Source organism: Kwoniella dejecticola, chromosome 4 (assembly GCF_000512565.2).
Source record: "Kwoniella dejecticola CBS 10117 chromosome 4, complete sequence".
NCBI lineage: Eukaryota > Fungi > Basidiomycota > Tremellomycetes > Tremellales > Cryptococcaceae > Kwoniella > Kwoniella dejecticola.
The window spans coordinates 678,678-697,327 of NC_089304.1; the positions used below are offsets into that span (position 1 = coordinate 678,678).

The 18,650-nt window shown below is 48.0% G+C and overlaps 6 protein-coding genes across 6 annotated transcripts; 3 read left to right on the forward strand and 3 right to left on the reverse strand.

The window, feature by feature from the left end:
* Positions 1-485: 485 nt before the first annotated feature.
* I303_103529 (transcription elongation factor SPT6) lies at positions 486-5,873 on the reverse strand (the record flags this gene model as incomplete). Its single annotated transcript, XM_065968776.1, has 10 exons — positions 486-664; positions 745-1,075; positions 1,190-1,329; positions 1,398-2,577; positions 2,642-3,421; positions 3,478-3,810; positions 3,873-4,018; positions 4,087-4,243; positions 4,298-5,186; positions 5,254-5,873. 10 exons carry the CDS (start codon positions 5,871-5,873, stop codon positions 486-488), a joined length of 4,755 nt encoding a protein of 1,584 aa, XP_065824848.1.
* Positions 5,874-6,379: 506 nt separating this feature from the next.
* I303_103530 (uncharacterized protein) lies at positions 6,380-7,793 on the forward strand (the record flags this gene model as incomplete). The annotated part of the gene is made up of 6 exons (XM_018406874.1): positions 6,380-6,530; positions 6,591-6,682; positions 6,785-6,931; positions 7,033-7,132; positions 7,299-7,509; positions 7,583-7,793. The coding sequence occupies 6 exons, from the start codon at positions 6,380-6,382 to the stop codon at positions 7,791-7,793; spliced, it is 912 nt and encodes a 303-aa protein (XP_018263682.1).
* A 188-nt stretch (positions 7,794-7,981) lies between these two features.
* On the reverse strand, positions 7,982-9,810 carry I303_103531 (uncharacterized protein; the record flags this gene model as incomplete). The annotated part of the gene is made up of 12 exons (XM_018406875.2): positions 7,982-8,009; positions 8,082-8,102; positions 8,172-8,239; positions 8,311-8,385; positions 8,463-8,768; positions 8,867-9,048; positions 9,118-9,215; positions 9,268-9,362; positions 9,425-9,475; positions 9,531-9,590; positions 9,657-9,722; positions 9,790-9,810. 12 exons carry the CDS (start codon positions 9,808-9,810, stop codon positions 7,982-7,984), a joined length of 1,071 nt encoding a protein of 356 aa, XP_018263683.2.
* Positions 9,811-10,219: 409 nt separating this feature from the next.
* Positions 10,220-12,900, forward strand: I303_103532 (uncharacterized protein; the record flags this gene model as incomplete). The annotated part of the gene is made up of 10 exons (XM_018406876.1): positions 10,220-10,662; positions 10,730-10,796; positions 10,858-10,946; positions 11,029-11,395; positions 11,518-11,773; positions 11,864-12,013; positions 12,084-12,223; positions 12,320-12,383; positions 12,488-12,607; positions 12,746-12,900. The coding sequence occupies 10 exons, from the start codon at positions 10,220-10,222 to the stop codon at positions 12,898-12,900; spliced, it is 1,851 nt and encodes a 616-aa protein (XP_018263684.1).
* A 187-nt stretch (positions 12,901-13,087) lies between these two features.
* On the reverse strand, positions 13,088-14,321 carry I303_103533 (uncharacterized protein; the record flags this gene model as incomplete). The annotated part of the gene is made up of 4 exons (XM_018406877.1): positions 13,088-13,551; positions 13,695-13,797; positions 13,928-14,033; positions 14,200-14,321. The coding sequence occupies 4 exons, from the start codon at positions 14,319-14,321 to the stop codon at positions 13,088-13,090; spliced, it is 795 nt and encodes a 264-aa protein (XP_018263685.1).
* Positions 14,322-15,879: 1,558 nt separating this feature from the next.
* On the forward strand, positions 15,880-18,617 carry I303_103534 (uncharacterized protein; the record flags this gene model as incomplete). Its single annotated transcript, XM_065968777.1, has 6 exons — positions 15,880-16,535; positions 17,155-17,387; positions 17,453-17,462; positions 17,526-17,932; positions 17,991-18,041; positions 18,097-18,617. The coding sequence occupies 6 exons, from the start codon at positions 15,880-15,882 to the stop codon at positions 18,615-18,617; spliced, it is 1,878 nt and encodes a 625-aa protein (XP_065824849.1).
* Between the last annotated feature and the right edge of the window lie 33 nt (positions 18,618-18,650).

Sequence of the window (18,650 nt, forward strand, 5' to 3'; positions counted from 1 at the left end):
TCGATGTTACATATTTTCATATTTCTTTGGGGACAGAGGGCGCCGGTGTCATACATGACTATGAAGGGGAGGCAAAGGTGATGAGATTCATACTCTGAACACTTCGCATATACTCAGCGATGATATGAAAACTCAAGACTCTTACTGGAGGTCTATTTGTTCTTCACACGTGCACGGAAGCTGCTGCCACCCAGGAGATGGTACGGATCTCAAGAGACTGAAAAATGCATAATGACAAATTCAAATTGGTTGAATGATCACTTCACTTCGGATTGAAGCCGTATGATTGTACATTGTTTGTATAGTATTCGGCTTCACAATTCAAATTCTGTCCTTGAACCCTTCAGGGGAGCACAATTATCCCTCTAATACCTTCCCCCTTGTCTAGCAATCATAGCTCTACTCAAAACAACAACCTCGCTTTATCAGCTGACCATATCTCACTTCACTCTTTTCCAAGGCTCAAGGAAATGCAAGAATCAGACTCACGCGCGATCAGCATTCATACCCGCCGGAGGCGGATTCGAAGGTGTCATACCTCCATACCCTGGTCTAGGTGGTCCTGATGGTTGTCGTGCACTACTATATCCGCCTTGTCCTGGTTGTCCTCCATATCCATTGCCATTCGGAGGTCCTCCATATGCAGCTTGAGGCGGTGCTCCATCTACCACAACCAAACAGAAGATCAGCTCGGTTCAATCTGGTGGGGACTGGAAGAGAAGAAAGAGTAATTTTTTGGCTCACATGGATTCGGAGTCATGCCATGTTGTCCCGGGGTTCTACCCTGTAACTGAGGTTGACCATGACCATGTCCATGACCGTACATCGGTGTAGCTCCACCTCGCATGACGTTGACGCTCATTCCTCCCGGAGCGGGTGTTCTGCCTCCTGCCAATGCTGGAGTTCTACCTCCGGGTAAAGGCGTCTTACCTAGCCTTATACCAGGTGTCTTCCCTCCACTTCCCTGTTCTGCCAATCGCGCAGAATACTGGAGCTTGAAGGCATTACATAGTTCGGTGACTCCAGGTACTTCGGCGTTGTTCAATTTATACGCTCCAGGTAAGACGGCTACAGGCTATACGTCCAAACAATCGAAGTCGAAAAAATAATTCACGTCAGTTTGTTCGATTTCCGATTTCCGGATGAATTACAGTGTAAAGCGATTACATAGTAGTGAGATTCCACTTACCCAAGTCTGAATGACACCACCATCCTTTGTCGATTTGTTCAGGAAACACAGCTTGACATATCCCGGTCTATCACTATCGATCGAGAAGCCATACATACTTCGACCCGGATGAGCTTGGACGTAGTTCTTCAGATATGCCTCTGCCACCCATCACAAATTAGCCGTCGATCGCAACTTAAAATCACTCAGAGGGAGGGGTAGAGCTCACCAAGATCATCTTCCGCTTTATATTTCTCATGACTCTGAATCTCGTCCAATTTCCTCGCTATCGCCTTCACATGATTAATGATCAACTCGTCCAAATCACTGTAACTGTATCTTCCCGACACCCTCAGGATCCTTCCAAGCGAATACTCATTCGGCTTATCGATCTCCTGCACGTCGATATGTTGGTATATATCTTCATCGACTTTCCATGTGACCGCCAAGTGATCGGACCCCTTCGACGAGGGTCGGATGACCACATCTCCCCGATGTTGTGACGCTAAGAATTGTTCGGCTTGCCCTGAATTCATCACATGCCAATTCGGGTGATTCACCACTCGTTTCACTTTCCCAGCTTGTCTTCGTTTCTTGGCTGCTGCAGCATCTTCCGCTTGTCCTTTTCGGATCAGGTCGTTATACGGTTCGTCTCGGAAAGGCTGGATAAACGCTACGGCTTGTCGCAAGTCGGATTCTCGGGTAGATATCCTGACTTGGAATCGGTTGGGTTCAGCTTGAATCACCACCGCCTTGATAGCTTGACGAGGCTTGAAGAAATCTTCACAAGACGTGACGGGCGGTTGATCTTCATCCGCTACATAGTCTCTTTCCAGTATAGCGTCCATACCCGATTCCAATTGACAAAATACTCGAGCCGTTATAGCTTTTCGTACGGTCGCAGTAACCTTTAGACCTCTGCCTATCGTTCTTTCGGTCTCTCCAGTGAGCATGGTGACCACCTCCCATTCCGTTGGAACGTAGAATGCAGGTCTTCGATCGGCTCGATAACGTATCAGCTCATTGACAATCTCTCCCAGAGTGTGTCGTTTGTTTCCTTCTCCTTGTCGTTGCAAGTTGAAAGCGAAGTCATCCAGATTCAATTCCCCTAATTTCTGCGCTCGCTTGTCGTCCAGCATCAAGGTCTGAACGACTTCGGACTTGTGCCTATCGGTGACATCTTCGACATCTAGATCAAGAGCATCTTGACACATCTTCTGGGCGAATTCGTAATCTTCTGGATGTATTCGAGTCATGTCTAGCGGGTCGGGTTGTTCTTGCGGGTTCTCCGGCTCAAGCATCATATCTTTCAGATCATTTTCGATGGTCAAGAATCCAGCAACATTCTCGAATATTGTGGGACCGAAAAGACCGAGATCGGAGAAAGCCAATCGGTTCAGCAGCGAGCCCTACGATTCAGTACGTCAGCGCTCTCACGTCATTTTCTTCCAGCTCGTATGAAGTCTGACTGACCTGTTTATGTATACCATGGACAAGAGCATCGGCCTTTCGTGGTCCTAGACCAGAGATGAAAGGCAACATAGACCGTTGATAAGCATCCGCCACACAAGAATTGATCTCGATACCCATGAAACAGACCGAGTTGACAAGACCACGTTCGAGGTGAATCAACAGCTTCTCGGTGTTTATCAATTTCTGATGATGTTCCATGAAAGTCACCGAGGCGATTTGTTTACCCAGCTTGGCGTATGCGTTCAAGGGGTTTTGGGTGTATCTAGCTAAACCCAAGGCGTATCTTCCATTCACCGGTAAATTTGGATATTCTTTCTCTGCTTCTTCTGAGTTCATGTATAACCTCGCTGTGGAGTCGTTGACGAAGATCAAAGGTATGAGGTATGGGGATAGCTGAGCGTCGAATTCGGATACAGCGTGCTGGTATTGTTCGTGAGACTGATAAGCCTCAGCGACGGGTGGGTTTTGACCGTATGACCTCATGGCTAATTCCCGTAAGGCGGATGCGGCGTCGTCACGAAGTCGAGCGGCTTGCACTGAGAGTCCTCCTATTACCACTACTCTTGGTTTTCGCTTTTCCACTAATTCTACAAATGACTGCTTGTCCACCTCGTCTCGCAGGTTGTCGAATTTAGTCTGGGTTCGGATGTTGCCATCGTCATCTAACATGACTGCCATTATTGCATCGCGGATCTCGCCTTTTCCGTTGGTTAATGCTAAGACAGATGGGGTTTCACCTTGATCCATATTTGTCGAGGAGAAAGGTCGGACATTGACTCTCTGAGAACACCGTATATCAGTTCTGAACTACTCATACAAGCAGACAAGCGACTGACCAGTTCAAGCTCAAGCCTACATCGTTCTGCGACAAATTCGCTCGCTTCACCCTTCAAGTGTTCCTTCAACCACTTGGCGGCAGACGGTACCAGATACTTTCTGGTCACGTCCGAGCAAATCTCCGCGCGTAAAGCGTTCCAAGCGGTAGATATCTCTCCATAGTCATTTGATCGACAACACCTGACCAATGTTTCGACGAATGCTTGAACGGCGTTCTCGTCCGCTTCTATGTTTATCGTTATCAGACCTTCGTCTTCAGCTTTGAGCATGTGCAGGAATTGAGGGGAGTCCTTGAACATTTGGACGGGTTTACGTGTGAGGAATTTGAAGTTCTGCGGTGAGTATCCAGGGCATTAGCCCTTGTCACTCTATGACAGACAATGCTATGACTCACGTAATACAGGTGATATTCGTCAATGACGGTCATTCCCCTATCCGTTGGTGTCACACTAATGACACCGCAAGCTTCCATGAAATCTCTTGTCTGCTGGCGAATCGCGGGATCTTTTGAAAATTCGGTGGTCAGAATATGACCGGCAGCTGCGATTGCATTGGTCAGCGACGTTTCGTTAGGTCAGAAACATCACTGGGGAGGTGTGAGAACTTGCCTTGTAGAGCTGATTCCGGCGATCCGAAAGCTGTACCCTGTCCAGCAAATTCTTCTGCCAAGTCATTGGGTAACTTATCTGCATTCTTCGGCGGTATAGGCTGGCCTTCTGGCTCATTGAACGTAGTAGCCACTTGAGATACCGATATTCCATACGCCTGCCGAGACAGCAGTCAGCATCTCATCGCTGCAGCTGAACGCGTCAAACTCACCTCAACCAATTTCATTATTGGTCCAGACCTTAAGTCCTCGTTGTCTCCTCTCTCCGGCAATCGTTTCGCACCTTCCTCTATAGCCTCGTCCTCCTTCACGGCTTTCAAGTCCGGGGCATAATGATACGACAGCCACTCTGAGCCTTCGGCAGCGCTTTCTATACTCATCATGCATATCGACGGCAAGAGCTTTGTCGTCAGATATTCATCCTGCACATCCGGGCGACGCGATTTGATCTTGTCCCAAGATTGTTGAGTATGTTGATTCCTCTCAAAGATAGCTTTGAACCGTATTCCCAGGTTATACAGACTCCACAGCTCATCCCTTTCTAAGAATTGTATACTTGACGAACCTTGGTTTTCCAGCTTACTGAATGCGTCCCTCTTGTAATGCCAAAGATAGGGTACCTCGAGATGTTGGACAAACATCATATTCAGAGCGGAGGACACAGCTTTTCTGAATTCGATAGCAAGTTCCAAACGTCGGTATGCTGGATACGGCGCCGGGTTATCGATTGTTGGTACAGGATACGATCCTTCTTCGTGCATCCCACAGAATAGATACTGAGTACGGGTCGAGATTTTGGTATGCGCCCAACCTGCCGCTAAGTCTGGTGGAGGATACAGTGTATCGGAAGCGAAGACCGGGTTATCTGACAATGTGGAGTTGACCAATTGATGCCTTTCCGGCCGGTCGTTATTGGCTATTGCTCTGTCCTCATCTTGCAGACGTCGAGCTTTGATCTCAGCAGGATCGAACACGTCTTCTAAGCGTAAATCTTTCTTTGCCGCGTCTTCATCGTCATCTACATCCATCCCATCTTCACCGTCTAATGCCCAATCATAATTTTGTCCATCTCCAAAGACCGCGTATATCTCATCCCATGATCTGTGAATGGCAGAGTAATTAGCTATCTTTCTATGCGATTATTCATTGCTTGCCCGCCAACACTTACGCTCGATCGACACCAGCTAATTCGGGTTTAGAAGCCTTCTGTTGCCTTCTCTTCAGCTTCTCCTCTCTCTTTCGTTGTCGTCTCTGCTCCTCGCTTTCCCCTTGGGCTGCCATATCATCCTCGTCTTCTTCGATGAAATCTCCAAGGTCATCCTCGTCATCGTCCCTATCCCTGTCCTCATCATCACGGAACATGTCCTGCAGGGTCGGTTCCGCTCTTCCTCCGTCTCCGTCGGATCCTTCACCTAATGATCCACTTCGGCGACGTAATCTCTTCAAGGGTCGAGCTTGACTTGAACCTGCTAATCCTCTGTTCTCATTCAACAACTCCAGCTCATCTTCTGACAACTTCAGATCTTCCCTCTGTTTCTCACGTTTCGCTCTGAGCTTCTCTCTCTTCCTCTTCTTCTTCCGCTCTTTCTTCCGCCTCTTTCGTTCTTCCTCATCCTCCTCTTCATCCTCCTCGTCGTCATCGTCATCCTCGTCAACTATGAATCCTTCCGCTATCCGTTTGGCCTCTTCTGGATCATCTTCCGATTCTTCCTCTGAAGAGTCTCGCTCGTCCCCGTACGGTCGGATCTCCTCGCCCTCCCCTTCCGGTGGTGCCGAACGGGATGACATGCTTTCGCCTTCTAATGATCAATGTTGAGTTAGGTGTAAAGGAGGATATGTCGTCTGGTCGTAGATTTCGAGAGATTCAGGATTATGAGGTCAGATGACGATACACTGCCAGAGCAGCCTTATTTGTGTCTGCTCTCCACTCAGGTAGATATCGTCGCGGGGGCAGGAAGTGCAAGATGTAGTCTGAAGAGTATCAATGGTACAGCACTCGGCGGACATGGATGTATGTTGTTGAAGTTGCACCTCGTAGCGACACGAGACGAAGGGGCTACAGTGGCGGTATTACCAAAATTCACCCGATGTGGCACTAGGCATTTGGTGGAGGCCGTCCTACTTCCGGAACATCCTCCGAGAGCGAGATAACGAACAAAGGGTGACTACACCTTCGTCCTCCATCTACCCATCTTGCTGTCAAGCACAGATATAAAAGACGGCTAGGCAAGCAGGTCTCCTTCTTTCGTTGTCTTGTGACCACATTTCCAAGGGCTAAGATCAACCCAGGCACAATGACACCACCATTCCTCAAGACTAGGGAAGAATACCAAAAGCTAATCGACTCAGTCGACACCTTCTTGCTCGATTGCGACGGCGTGATATACCATGGTCCCAAGGTCGTTCCTGGCGTCAAGATCGTCCTTGACATGTTCCGGGAACAAGGTGAGCCATTAGCCTCCTCATAACGAAGAGCGGAGCTCATGTGCAATTCGGATATACCAGGCAAGAAGATAATATTCGTCACCAATAATGGTACGAAATCTCGAAGGAAGTTGAAAGAGACGTTCGATAAATTGGGACTGGGAGCTACTATCGTATGTCTACGTCCGGCCTTTCTCTCCAACAGGCCATGCACTCCGGATGTCCTATGCTATCTACGATACTCACAGGAGCTAATTTTAGCTTGATGTGCATAGGACGAATGTTTTGGTTCAGCATACGCATCGGCAGTATACTTGGCAGAAGTGATGAATTTCCCAAAAGACAAACAAGTCTACGTAGTTGGCGAAGAGGGTCTAGAAGAAGAATTGGACTCTTTCGGTATACGACATTGCGGTGGTAGTGTACGTGACTTCTTACTTGACCATATATCTCGGCTATACGTATAGGAGTTTAGCAAGCTGGAGTATATAGCTGATACCCTTGAGCCGGTATTATTATGTAGGATCCTGAAGATCGAAATTTCAAACCACCTATAATATGGGAAGACTTCAAACCCGACAACTCGGTCGGAGCAGTCTTATGTGCATTCGATTCCTGGATAAGTAAGTATTAGCCTAGACAACACCGACACCACATTAAGTCCCATCATATCACACCCCTTTTCTCTCTCTCTCTCGAAAATGGCTTCAGCCCATCATGTCATTTCCGATGTATCGGTGTTGTCGTACAGGTACTGATGATTCCCGCTTTTACCCTTCGCCCTTGCAGATTACAAGAAGATGGCTAAAGCAATGACATACCTCCGGAACAACCCCGAATGCGTTCTGATTCAAACCAACACCGATCCGACTTTCCCAACGCACGGATCTCTCTATCCCGGTTCAGGCTCGTTATCTATCGGTATTGTAAATTCATCCAAACGAGACCCATTGGTAATCGGAAAACCCAATAAGCACATGATGGATGCTATTCTCGCTCAGTAAATTTTCTTCTATCTATTCCCGCTTGCTGAAGTCGAAGCTCATTTTAGCTGATATTATTTTCTGTCGCAGCCACAAATTCGATCCATCGCGTGCATTGATGGTTGGAGATAACCTCTTGACAGACATTGAATTCGGTTTGAACAGCGATATCAGAACTCTGTTAGTCATGGGAGGTGTCACACCCAAAGAACAGATCTACGGGGAGAACCCAAGTAAAACTGTACCGACTTTCGTGATCGAGTCGTTCGGTGATCTATCAGTCTTGGCCGATAAACAATAGACTCATGCACTTCTCAATGGATACATAGATACATAGAATGGAGGATGCCTGTGATGCAGTTTATACTATCCAGGCACATACATGGGTGATAATGATCTATTTCAGTCCTTCTGATGACCTGACTCATCGCGCCGATACCGAGATTCTGCCGCATTCACCTCGATACAAAGATGCTTTCCACTTCGAGCTTACTCGTAATCGTCGGTGTAGCCAATCCTGCAAAGCCGAGAAATGTCAACCGTTTTCTTTCCTAAGACTAAATGGAGGATGAGGCATAGTGGTTCTTACATATTGAATTGCTTATATATACTAAAACCGAAACACAGACACCCGATCAGCACCGAAATGTTCCAACACCATGGTGAACTTCCAACTCACGTCATGACTTTGGCAATGAACGCTTCAAGGTGGAATATCTTCTTGGATCCCATCCTCATCCTCAGTTCCTGTGAAACATGATCATCTAGATCAGCCTGATTCGTTTGCTCGGCGTTCTGTATAAGGAGGAAATGCTTACGTAGTACGCCGCCCAGTGTATGATTTGAGGTTTTAAAGCATCATCGACCTTATCAACTATTCGTTCCGATATCGTCTGGCCGCACCCAAATAATCATTATCAGTTTGACAACGCAAAAGGCCAATATCGAAGCTGATTTTGCAGGTACTCACCTTAAGGACGACTGTTGGCGGTATACAATGACTCAACAACTCATATATCTTCCCTCTGACATCCAGCAATTTCTGCGCAGACTGCTCTTGTAAGATGGAATCGGCAATCTTGGAACAGTAGGTTTCCCAGTCGGGTTTTGCCACTTCTAGATCACCGGTCAAGTCTGGCTTCTGCATCTTCATAGCTTCAAACACCAGCAAGGCTTTTCGCAAGTTTCCTTGGGAAGTAGCAAGGATAGATTTCGTAGCTGATGTGGGGAGGGCGAAGCGTTCTTTCTTGGCTACATGTTGGAGGACTTTCGTCATCTATTGGGGTATCACGTCAGTCAGCGTAGTCGCCTTCCAGAATATGTGTTTCCCAGTCAGTTGTGCGATGTGCAACAGCAGAGAGCGCGAAGACTCACTTCGTCATCTGTAGGAGCGGCAACTCTGACCAACAAACATCGACTCCTTATCGGCGCGATGATCTTGCTCGTGCTGTTGGCGCATAGTATTAACCTCATGTTGTTCATGTATTTCTCCATTGTTCGTCTGAGCGCAGCTTGCGCATCTCGTGTCAAGGCGTCGGCTTCGTTTATGATGACGACTGAGTCCACAAACACAAAATCAGCGTTGGGCAACAACCATTCACAGAAAGCTGATGGGAGTAACGCACCCTTGAATCGTTGTTTAGCATTCAAATCCACTTGTTGAGTCTGAGCAATCTCTTTCAGGATATCTTGAATGACCACTCGATCATACATTCCCACATCTCTTCTTGGATTGTCAGCTATATTCGGCGCCAGAGATTTATGTTGACACTCACGAAGGTGTCAATTCGATATGATAATTTGATTGCACCACATTCACATCTAGCTTTCTATTCGATGGTGTCACAAATACTCTTTGATCAATCCGGAGCTACATGTCATTGTCAGCTGGTGTGTTTTCGAAGAATTGCTGCCACTGCCACTGCAGCTGACCTTCTCGACTCCTGGACCGTACAACTCCCTTAAAGTAGCCATTATCCTAGTCTGCGTTATATGTCAGCATGCTGGGTGTACGTGGGGATTAGTGAAACACACTGACCTTTTTACCTGCCCCTGATGGACCATAGAATAGGATATGAGGGAAATCACCAGAAGCGGACTGCAAAAGCATTATCAGTCGAAGATCCCGAGGAAGTGACGACTGCAGCAAATACAGGTAACATACCAAGGAACGTAGTCGCGACGACAGCTCTGGATGATAATGCAGCTCATCGAGAGAGCGCGGTCGGTACTGAGCGCGAATCAGCATTGCATGTGCACATCGGAGGTATGCTATGATATTTCTGAACATAGCTCACCTTGTCTACCCAAAGAGACATGTTGAAGGGTTGCAATCGAGTAACGATTAGGTGGATCTCGTGTTGCTATCGTGCGTCTGTCTTACTGTTTGAGGCACGATGTCGAGTTCCTGCAGCTCGGTCGAGTCGTTGGTGAGAGCAAGGCCAATCGACCAAGAGTTATATCGATGCTTGACAGAGATTGGAGACGGAGAACACGAAAAGCAGGTTGACGATGAACATGATGGGATCTGACGCGTACCATGAAATCGAGATATCGCTATAACCGTGCCTGAATGAGACGGACACGAGATATTTCAGCTATGACATTTGACGATTCAAGGCATCCTTCAGTGTCAGACACTCACTAATATACGAATATACGTCCTGCTATCCAACCTGACCCCAAGCAGGGCTACGAGCGCACATCGAGAGAAATGTCTTGCCCATAATGACACCTTATAACCCCTTACCGCCCTCATCCCATTCTTCGCGGTCTAACGATTTCTCGCCCGACCCTCCGTCCCCTAGCCAATCACTCCGAGCATTGGAGGTGGACGTCAACGACCGGTCTCAGAACGATCCTCCTTTGTTGAGTCGTCATGGTCGATCTAATACAATCAGCAGCTTGGGCGGCTTCGATTTCCAGCATAACCTCTTACCGCTCACGCTAAGCGGTGATATGGAGGAGACTGCCAATCGAGGGAGCGGTCAAGTGGGAGCAGAAGAAGAACGGCACGTCAGTCTGATGCATGGTGTAGCACTTATCGTAGGCGCTCAAGTGGGATCAGGTATCTTCAGCTCGCCTGGTGTGATCGTTGGTGAAGTCGGTAGTGTAGGGGCTAGTTTAGGCGTTTGGCTCATGTCTGGTCTACTTGCTTGGACGGGAGCAAGGTGAGTATTCCTCATCCTGTATGAGGTCTCCGTGATATATAGCTTACTTGCGGGATGCGGTATATAGCTCGTATGCCGAATTGGGGTGCGCTATACCTCTATCGGGTGGTACTCAGGCGTATCTTGCCTATGCTGTGCGTAATCATTTCCGCTCCTTCATTACAGAAGATTGCTTATGACGATCAGCATATCTAGTTCGGACCATTGTTGTCCTACTTGTTCACTTGGACGGCAGTCACGATGCTCAAACCTGGCAGTGCAGCTATGATAGCTCTGATCTTTGGGTACGTGTGGCCGCCCTCGTCATCTTCTCCGCTGCTTATGACACACTGGCTGATGCAACACCGAGGCTGACAAGGTGTATAGGGAGTACATTAACCGACTAATCTCCCACATTTTCTCTTCCTCCACAGCTGTTGCGGGTGTAGAAGAGGTTATAACGGTTTCGGAATGGTCGATCAAGGTCACAGCCGCGATCGCTTTAGCCTTGGTCTCGTTACTGAATATACTATCCCGAACAAGCGGATCGGACTCGACTTTATTTCTGACAATAATCAAAATTGGGGCCTTGCTATTCGTATCGATCCTGGGTTTTATAGCTCTCATCAAAGATGGTCCTGGAGAATCCTTGAGACCCAGCGGATTATTCGAAGGTACAAAATCGGATTTGAGCGCATATGCCATTGCGCTTTATTCGGGGCTATGGGCTTTTGATGGGTGGGATTCATGCTGCGTGAGTAAATTCATCTGAGCAGTCCAACCTGATACTTGTACGACCACATTCAATGAAAGCCTGACTCTTATCCTGACTCGCAAAATCCTTGCCTTGTTCAAATGGCTGAATCGTGGTGTCAGTGGGTAACGGGCGAAATGATCAATCCATCTCGGAATCTCCCTCGAGCGATTCATTCCTCGATGGGCATCGTCCTGGTTCTCTTCGTCTTGGCGAACATATCATATTTCATCGTCTTGTCTCCGAGCGTCGTCGCAGCGAGTAATACGGTAGCGTTGGATTTCGGTAAAGAAACAATAGGGAAATTTGGGATGGTCGTATTTAGCGTCTTGGTAGCCATCAGTTGTTTCGGTGCGCTCAACGGAAGTTTCTTCACCAGTAAGTCTATTCTCCCTCTGAAGTGACTTCAGCCAAATTGTCGCGTGACAGGCTTGAGGCTGATCGCAACGAGGAATTACTCTTCGCCAGCTGCTAGACTAATATACGCAGCTTCGAGAGAACATTTCTTGCCTTCGATCTTTTCGAGATTGCACCAGAAGAGGCGAACTCCAGATTACGCAGTCGGTCTTCAAGCTGGATTATCCTTGTTTTTCGTTATTTTCGGAGGCGGTTTCAGAGGTGCGCAAAACGATCTCTCCCTCTTCATTAAAGTGCGACTTGCAGTCTGACAGGCGATATTTGGAAATAGCTCTCCTCAACTTCTTCTCGGTGGCAGGGTGGTTCTTCTACCTTCTGACTGTATTAGGTCTGCTGATACTCCGGATCAAAGAGCCTCATCTAGATAGACCGTATAAGGCATGGTTGATCAATCCTATCATATTCTGCGCTGTCAGTCATATCCCCCTTCCGATCCAAGACTTAAGAAATCGAGCGGACGAGGAAGCTGACGAATCTGTTCAAATGCAAACCAAAATTCACAAATAGGTCGCGATGTTCTTACTCTTGATGCCTATCTTCGCTGCTCCCGTCGAAGCGATAGCTGCTTTCTGTGCGTTACATCACTTTTGTTCTCCATGCATCTTTCAAGTACACTCCAGCGGAGTGGGATGCAAGCTGACGAAGCAATCGGATCCCGATTATGGGACGAAATAGTGTTCATCGCTTCTGGTATTCCGATGTATTACCTCACCTCCAGATCACGTTCAAACGCTTCTAAAGGATATTCAGGCTTGAATAGCAGTGATCAAAGTGAAATCAGAGCTACGATAAGCGGTGAGTCTATCCGTGCTTTATACCTTGTTCTTTGTCCCCCGAATTCAGTAAAAAGTTCTCGAGTCCACTTACCTCAGGGGCCAGGGGACAGGGGTGCATGCCAGTAAGGTTTGAACCGTGCTGACTGTTACTGTATAGACGCCTGGGCCAAGTTCAGAGACGATATAGATAACCTCTTACCTGATAAATGGCGGTCTGGTTCACGGCAATCGAGCAGTATAGGAGGGGCTTCGAATCTGGAAGAACGACGAGGAATGCTCAGGAATGAGACTCTCGAGATGTCTGAGAGGTAATGCAACCCCTGGAAACTTGTTAGGTATCAATGCATAATGAATATATATAGAATGTATACATATGAAAGGGTGGTATTACAGCGGACATCGCGATTCGATAGCACGAATGAAAACGTATACAATCGATCTTGTCTAAGTTGTTGTTGCCGGCCTTGTACTGGGAAGATCTCAATAGTCGAGTGTGTGATCACCGCCTACTTTTCCCGCCTCTACCTTTCCCTCTAGTCCCACCCTTCCCGCCGCGCTTACTCCCCCCTTCTCGATCTCTAGCCAGGGAAGCCTTCTTCGTCCTTCGCTGCGCTTCGAATATCCTCCCCTTCCGTCGTTCAGCAGCGGTCTCCATACTTGTACTTTTCTTCTTTTCCTCTTTCTTCTTCTCTCTGATCTTCTGCAATTTCGCACTTGACGGGGGAAGCATTTTCACCTTTGGTCGTTGCTTTTCCATTTCCTTTATTTCACTCTGCCTCTCTTCACCATGAGCATCAGGACCAGGCGATTGTGAATTCGAGTTTGCAAAGCGCCTGCTGTCCTTCAACGAGACGGACGAAGGATCGAAATCTTCTTCGATCGTTACAGTAGCCAAGTTCTCCTCGTCGGAATATTCTTCTTCTTCTACTGCTTTTGTACGCGATGGTCCAGCTTGATTATCCTCTAAAAGATGAGAAGTCAAGAATTAGTCACTTGAATCGGTATCGCTGCATAGCGCATATCTGGATATCCAGAAATCTTCCACGACACACTGGGTAGGCGGTGATGCAGATATGTATGAATCGTTGAATACAACTGAGACTTACTCTCATCGTCCTCCGACTCGTAATCTGAGATGTCTTCTAGCCCCATAGCTCTTCGGACAGACTTGACATTCTCAGCTGCCTTCTTCCTCAGCTCCGCTCGGGCCTATTACATGCATAATCAGTAAGACACAATTGGATGAATTAGCACTCCGTCCTTGTATGGCGCAGATTCACGGTGAACATGACTAATTATCCTTATCCACATCCACATCCACGATTATAGGGAGACATACCTCTCTTCGTTCTTTCAGATGAGCTTGATGATCCCTCTCTTTCGCTCTGACTTTCTTTTCTTCCGCTTTAGCCTTTTTCCTTTTCGAGAATCCCGTGAGCCATTCTCTATGAACCAGACGAGATTTTTGTCAGCATTGACCTTGATCTCAATCGACTTCATAGACCCCTTCGTCTGCAAGATTGAACGTCCAGCACAAGTTCTGCTTCGCACATTGCTATTGTGCAAATGCAGGCACTGGGTCATATCCTAGGACAGACAGATCAGGCTCACCGTCTGGCTTCATCATCAAATTTGATCTCCTCAATCTGTTCCCTCCTAGCTTTCTTGGCGCGCTGTATGTATTTGGCGCCTTCCGTCAAGAGCTCGACGTTGGATTTGGGCCTTGACATCATGTATACTGCTGGTTTGGGGTCGATGCTCGGGTTCAAGTATGAAATCGACCGATCTGTCGAATATGAGTCGATGTGATGCGTTTTCTGTGGTGCTGATGATGCAGCTAAGATAAATGGCGGTCTCAACTTTTGAAAGTGATCGGCAAGCGGGCGCGGAGTTTGGCGATATCTCCGTTTACACCGTACAAGCTCATGGGTCATAGGCCGTGCTTCTGGTATGTCCGAGTGAGGGAGGGAGGGCTCAGCTACTTCGAAGTGGACTCGCAGACTTTGCGCCATGCATGGAGTACAGAAGATAAGGCCAGGGCGGAGGATCAGTGAGGTGCAATAGGGCGCAGATGAAGTGAGCCCAATAAGAGTGAGTGACGAAGCGGCCAGTTTTCATGAGCATAGTGCAGTCTGATCTCGACAAGCATCAATGATCCCACGCCAGGTCTTTCATGGTGGTATTCCTGTTCCGACACACTTTAGCCCGCAGATCGATCACCGTACAACGTCGCCTCCTTCCAGAGGAATTAGAAAGTAGAAAGTAAAGTTCGAAGCCCCGGATGACGAGTTGCGAAATGCAGTGTCAATTCCGCCACGAAGTCCTCAACGAAGTCCTCATGAATCTTTCTCAGTATGCATCCGTTCGCTTGCATTCAAAGAGATGCATGAGATGTGCTTTGCGCTACCACAGAAGGCCACGAGAAGTATGGAGACTCAAAGTGGGCACAAGGTGCGAGATTTGCTCGCCCACACTTGTGCTAAAGTGCACACTCCGTCTCCGAATCGAGCACACAGCCCCGCTCAGACCCGCTTGCTCCGCACGCGTCTCACCTTGTGCTCCATGGTCCACATCTTCTATGGCCTGGCCTGGGCTCGTTCCCTGTACATGCACCGCATCGCATCGTATCACCGTCGCCGTCGCCGTCGATCGCAATACGACTGGTTTTCGGATGTATGTCTACGCATACTTTCCAAAGAGCAGAGTTGTAGCGAGTGGAGAACTGAATCTGAGGGATGCGCCACTTGTATAATCGGCGTAATAAAGGCATAAAACAAAAGCTTAATGCGTTAAACGAGTAATAGATCAAAGTCTACGCGTCACTCACACCATTACACAAACAACCGTTCATCACCTGATCCCGCCCGTCCCCGTCTTCTCCCCCTTCCACATATACCATACATCCATCCCATACCTATTTGTGGACAAAGACGCTATCGTATCGCATCGCCTCACTGATATCTATATTCGGAACAGCTCGAAAGACATCTCGCATACCTGACAAAAGAAGAGAAAGGAAAGGACATTCACTCCAGGTGTTTCGTCATTGGATATCTTTTCCATTTACGTTCAAATTTCCCATCAAACGAGTAACAAGCGTGTACTTGTAGGGTGTTTGATCTTGGATTCTTAGTGCCTTTGGCTTGGCTTTTCCTACTTATTCCCTTGGGACCAAACAACCATCAAATCGGACCAAGATACTCTCTCTCTTCTTACGCCTAGAGTAGATCTTATCCTGAATTACAGAAACAGACACGGGCAAACAAACCAAAACAACCATAAGAAGACAAGATGGGTCCTCCACCTCAACTCCCTCCAAAGGATTATTCTTCAACCTCAACATCAAGATCATTCTTATCGCCTAATTCATCCAACTCACGCTTATCCACTAACTCTAGATCAAGTCTGAATTCCTCTATAGACCAGGATTTAGCAGCTGCAGTTAGGGATTCCGTGCAGATCAACACGCCAAAACCACAATCTCAAGGTGTTCCCAGAAACTCAATACTGTTAGATACTTCTTCTCATGGACAATCAGCGGGTCACAACAAATCGATACAACCGCCTTTACCATATTTGAACCCGCTCGTACCTCGCAGGACGCCTTCACCGAACACACAACAGCAGGAAGAAGCGACAAGGATGAGTGTATATCAACACCAGCAGCAAGATCGACATCAACCCACTCACAATTATTCGCATTCTTCTCCTGATATGTCGATCATGACGAACCCTCAAGGGCAACAACCCGCTCTACCCTCCGCAAGGATGTCGCAAATGGCACCGCAGAACCCGTTTGAGGACGACGAGATCGAGCCTGCTGGAACGGGTCGGATCAAGCCTCCAGGAAGTGGACACGCGCCGAACAGGTCGTTTGGCGGGACAAGTATCGAGAGTGATGGATTCGTTCAACCTCACAGAGCTAAATTCGGTAGATCACAGACTGGGTGAGTTGATCTGTTTTCATCTTTTGGTTATGATTGTGCATGATCTGCGTCAGAAGATACAAAGATCCGCGTTCTCTTTAATTCGGCTGGATTGATGCGAGCTTGGCATGATGGCTGTTGCTGCTAGATCTGAGGAAAGCGTAATTTGATGTACCATGAGGTGATGGTTACGGGGGAGAAAATTGGAGATTTTGATCTCATCAAAGGGTATGCAAGATTATCTTGGTGAAAGGAGGCAGAATATCAGAGGACAACGAATCAAGAGCACATTTGAAAGTGCGACTTGTAATCTGATTCTCGCTTTTCTCACTTATTGCGTCTTTTCCACAAGGACATTCACACACTCAGGCTTCATTGCATACTGTTCTTTTCATCTACCGCATTCTCCAGTTTCTTCTTTTTCTTCTTCTTCTTTGTCTTCCTGCTTATCAATCGATAACAATACATGGTCTCAAATCGTATGAGAGAGCTGACATATGTTCGATTGCTCTTTCCCATCCTGCACCAATATGTATCCACCGCAATCACCGCGGAAATCTCAAACACACCCACAACCACAATATCCGTATGCAAACACCAATGCAATTCGACGACCTCATCCGCTTGCTCGATACAATAGCTCCGCCGCTCCTACGTCCTCCTCTTCTCACCTCCTAGGGCCGACTTCCCCTACAAGTGGGACTAAGACTCGACCGAGACGTTCCATGTCATCTGACTCATATGGCTTCAACGGCGATATGCCTGCCATCAAAGAGCTGACATCTGGACAAAAGAAGGCCTCGGAGGATAAAAAGGGAAGTAGGCATGCGGATGTCATCGATACATGGGATCCTACCGGTCTAGGCAGTGCTAGTAAGTTGTCGTCTCTGTCCGTAACAATATCTTTAATCATGCTGACAACCTCTTTCATCGTCTAGTGTGGCATCAGTAAGCTAGAGCTCCGAATGTAATGATTGCAGACAATTGCTGAGCTGACTCTCTTGCCGCCAGCTCCGGACCATACGATGCAGCTGCCCCATCTCGAAATACCAATCTACCGAACAATAGAGCACCTATGCAAGCTTTCCGAGCACCGCCTGTCCAGTCTCCGCCGCCCAAAGGGCCGACTACCATCTCCCTATCTTCGCCTCCTGTGCCGCCTGCAAAAGACGAAGTGACCGATAGACCAGCCCACCGACGAGGTCAATCAGGTAACCGATATGGCGCGCCACCAGCCAATAGACGAGTCAGCGGAGGAGGTTTGACCGGACAGTACTCCACGAGCATGCCATCGAGCGGAGGCTATTTCCCCAATATGGACGCACCTCAAGACGAGGCTACATTGGCTAGACTAGAAAGACAGCGAGAAAGAGAAGCGAAAAGACAGGCTCTGAAGGCTGCCTGGGGTATCGACACTCGTGAGTGCTCTGCCAACCCTCTCGCGGTCGAGAACTTGAGCTGACATGCCTATTTCAGCCGAACCTTTCGAAGACTTTGGTGGATCTCCGAACGATGGCACGACTGAGTGTGAGTGTTCTGTTCCTCATGTGCGGCATCTCGACTGACTCCGTCATTCTCATAGTGGGAAGCGATTATTACTCTCCAGAGTCAGTCAGCGCCCCCCTCCCAGGTAAACCCGCTCGATCGCCCGGATTGAGATTCGGTATGGGTGCGGTCTCGCCGCCAATCAAGGACGAAGGAACCTCGCCCACTGGAGAATTTCCGCCTGCCATCACTAGAGGAGCGGGACCTGGAGGAGTCAAACGAACAAAAAGCTTAATGCAAAAGATTAAAACTATGGTGCGTCATCGATCCGAATCTATGGAATCCGATTCGGTTCCCCCATTTAGACAAGGGTATGGGAATGGAGAAGGACAACGAAGCATGTCGGTGAATTCGGGGACGGGCCACAGGGGAAAGGTGCCGTTGCCTTCTCCAGGCTGGGAGGATAGACCTGCTGTAGTAGAGGAGGAGGAGTTGGAAGATGATCAGGATCAGATCATCCCTGGAGGCGGTCAATTCGACGATGCCGACGGAGAGGACGTCTTTGGTAATGGAAGGAGGCGGGTGGCTTCGGCGGGGAAGATCGCGGCGAGACAGTGAAGGGAGATCGGGTAGTGATTACGTGTGTGTTAA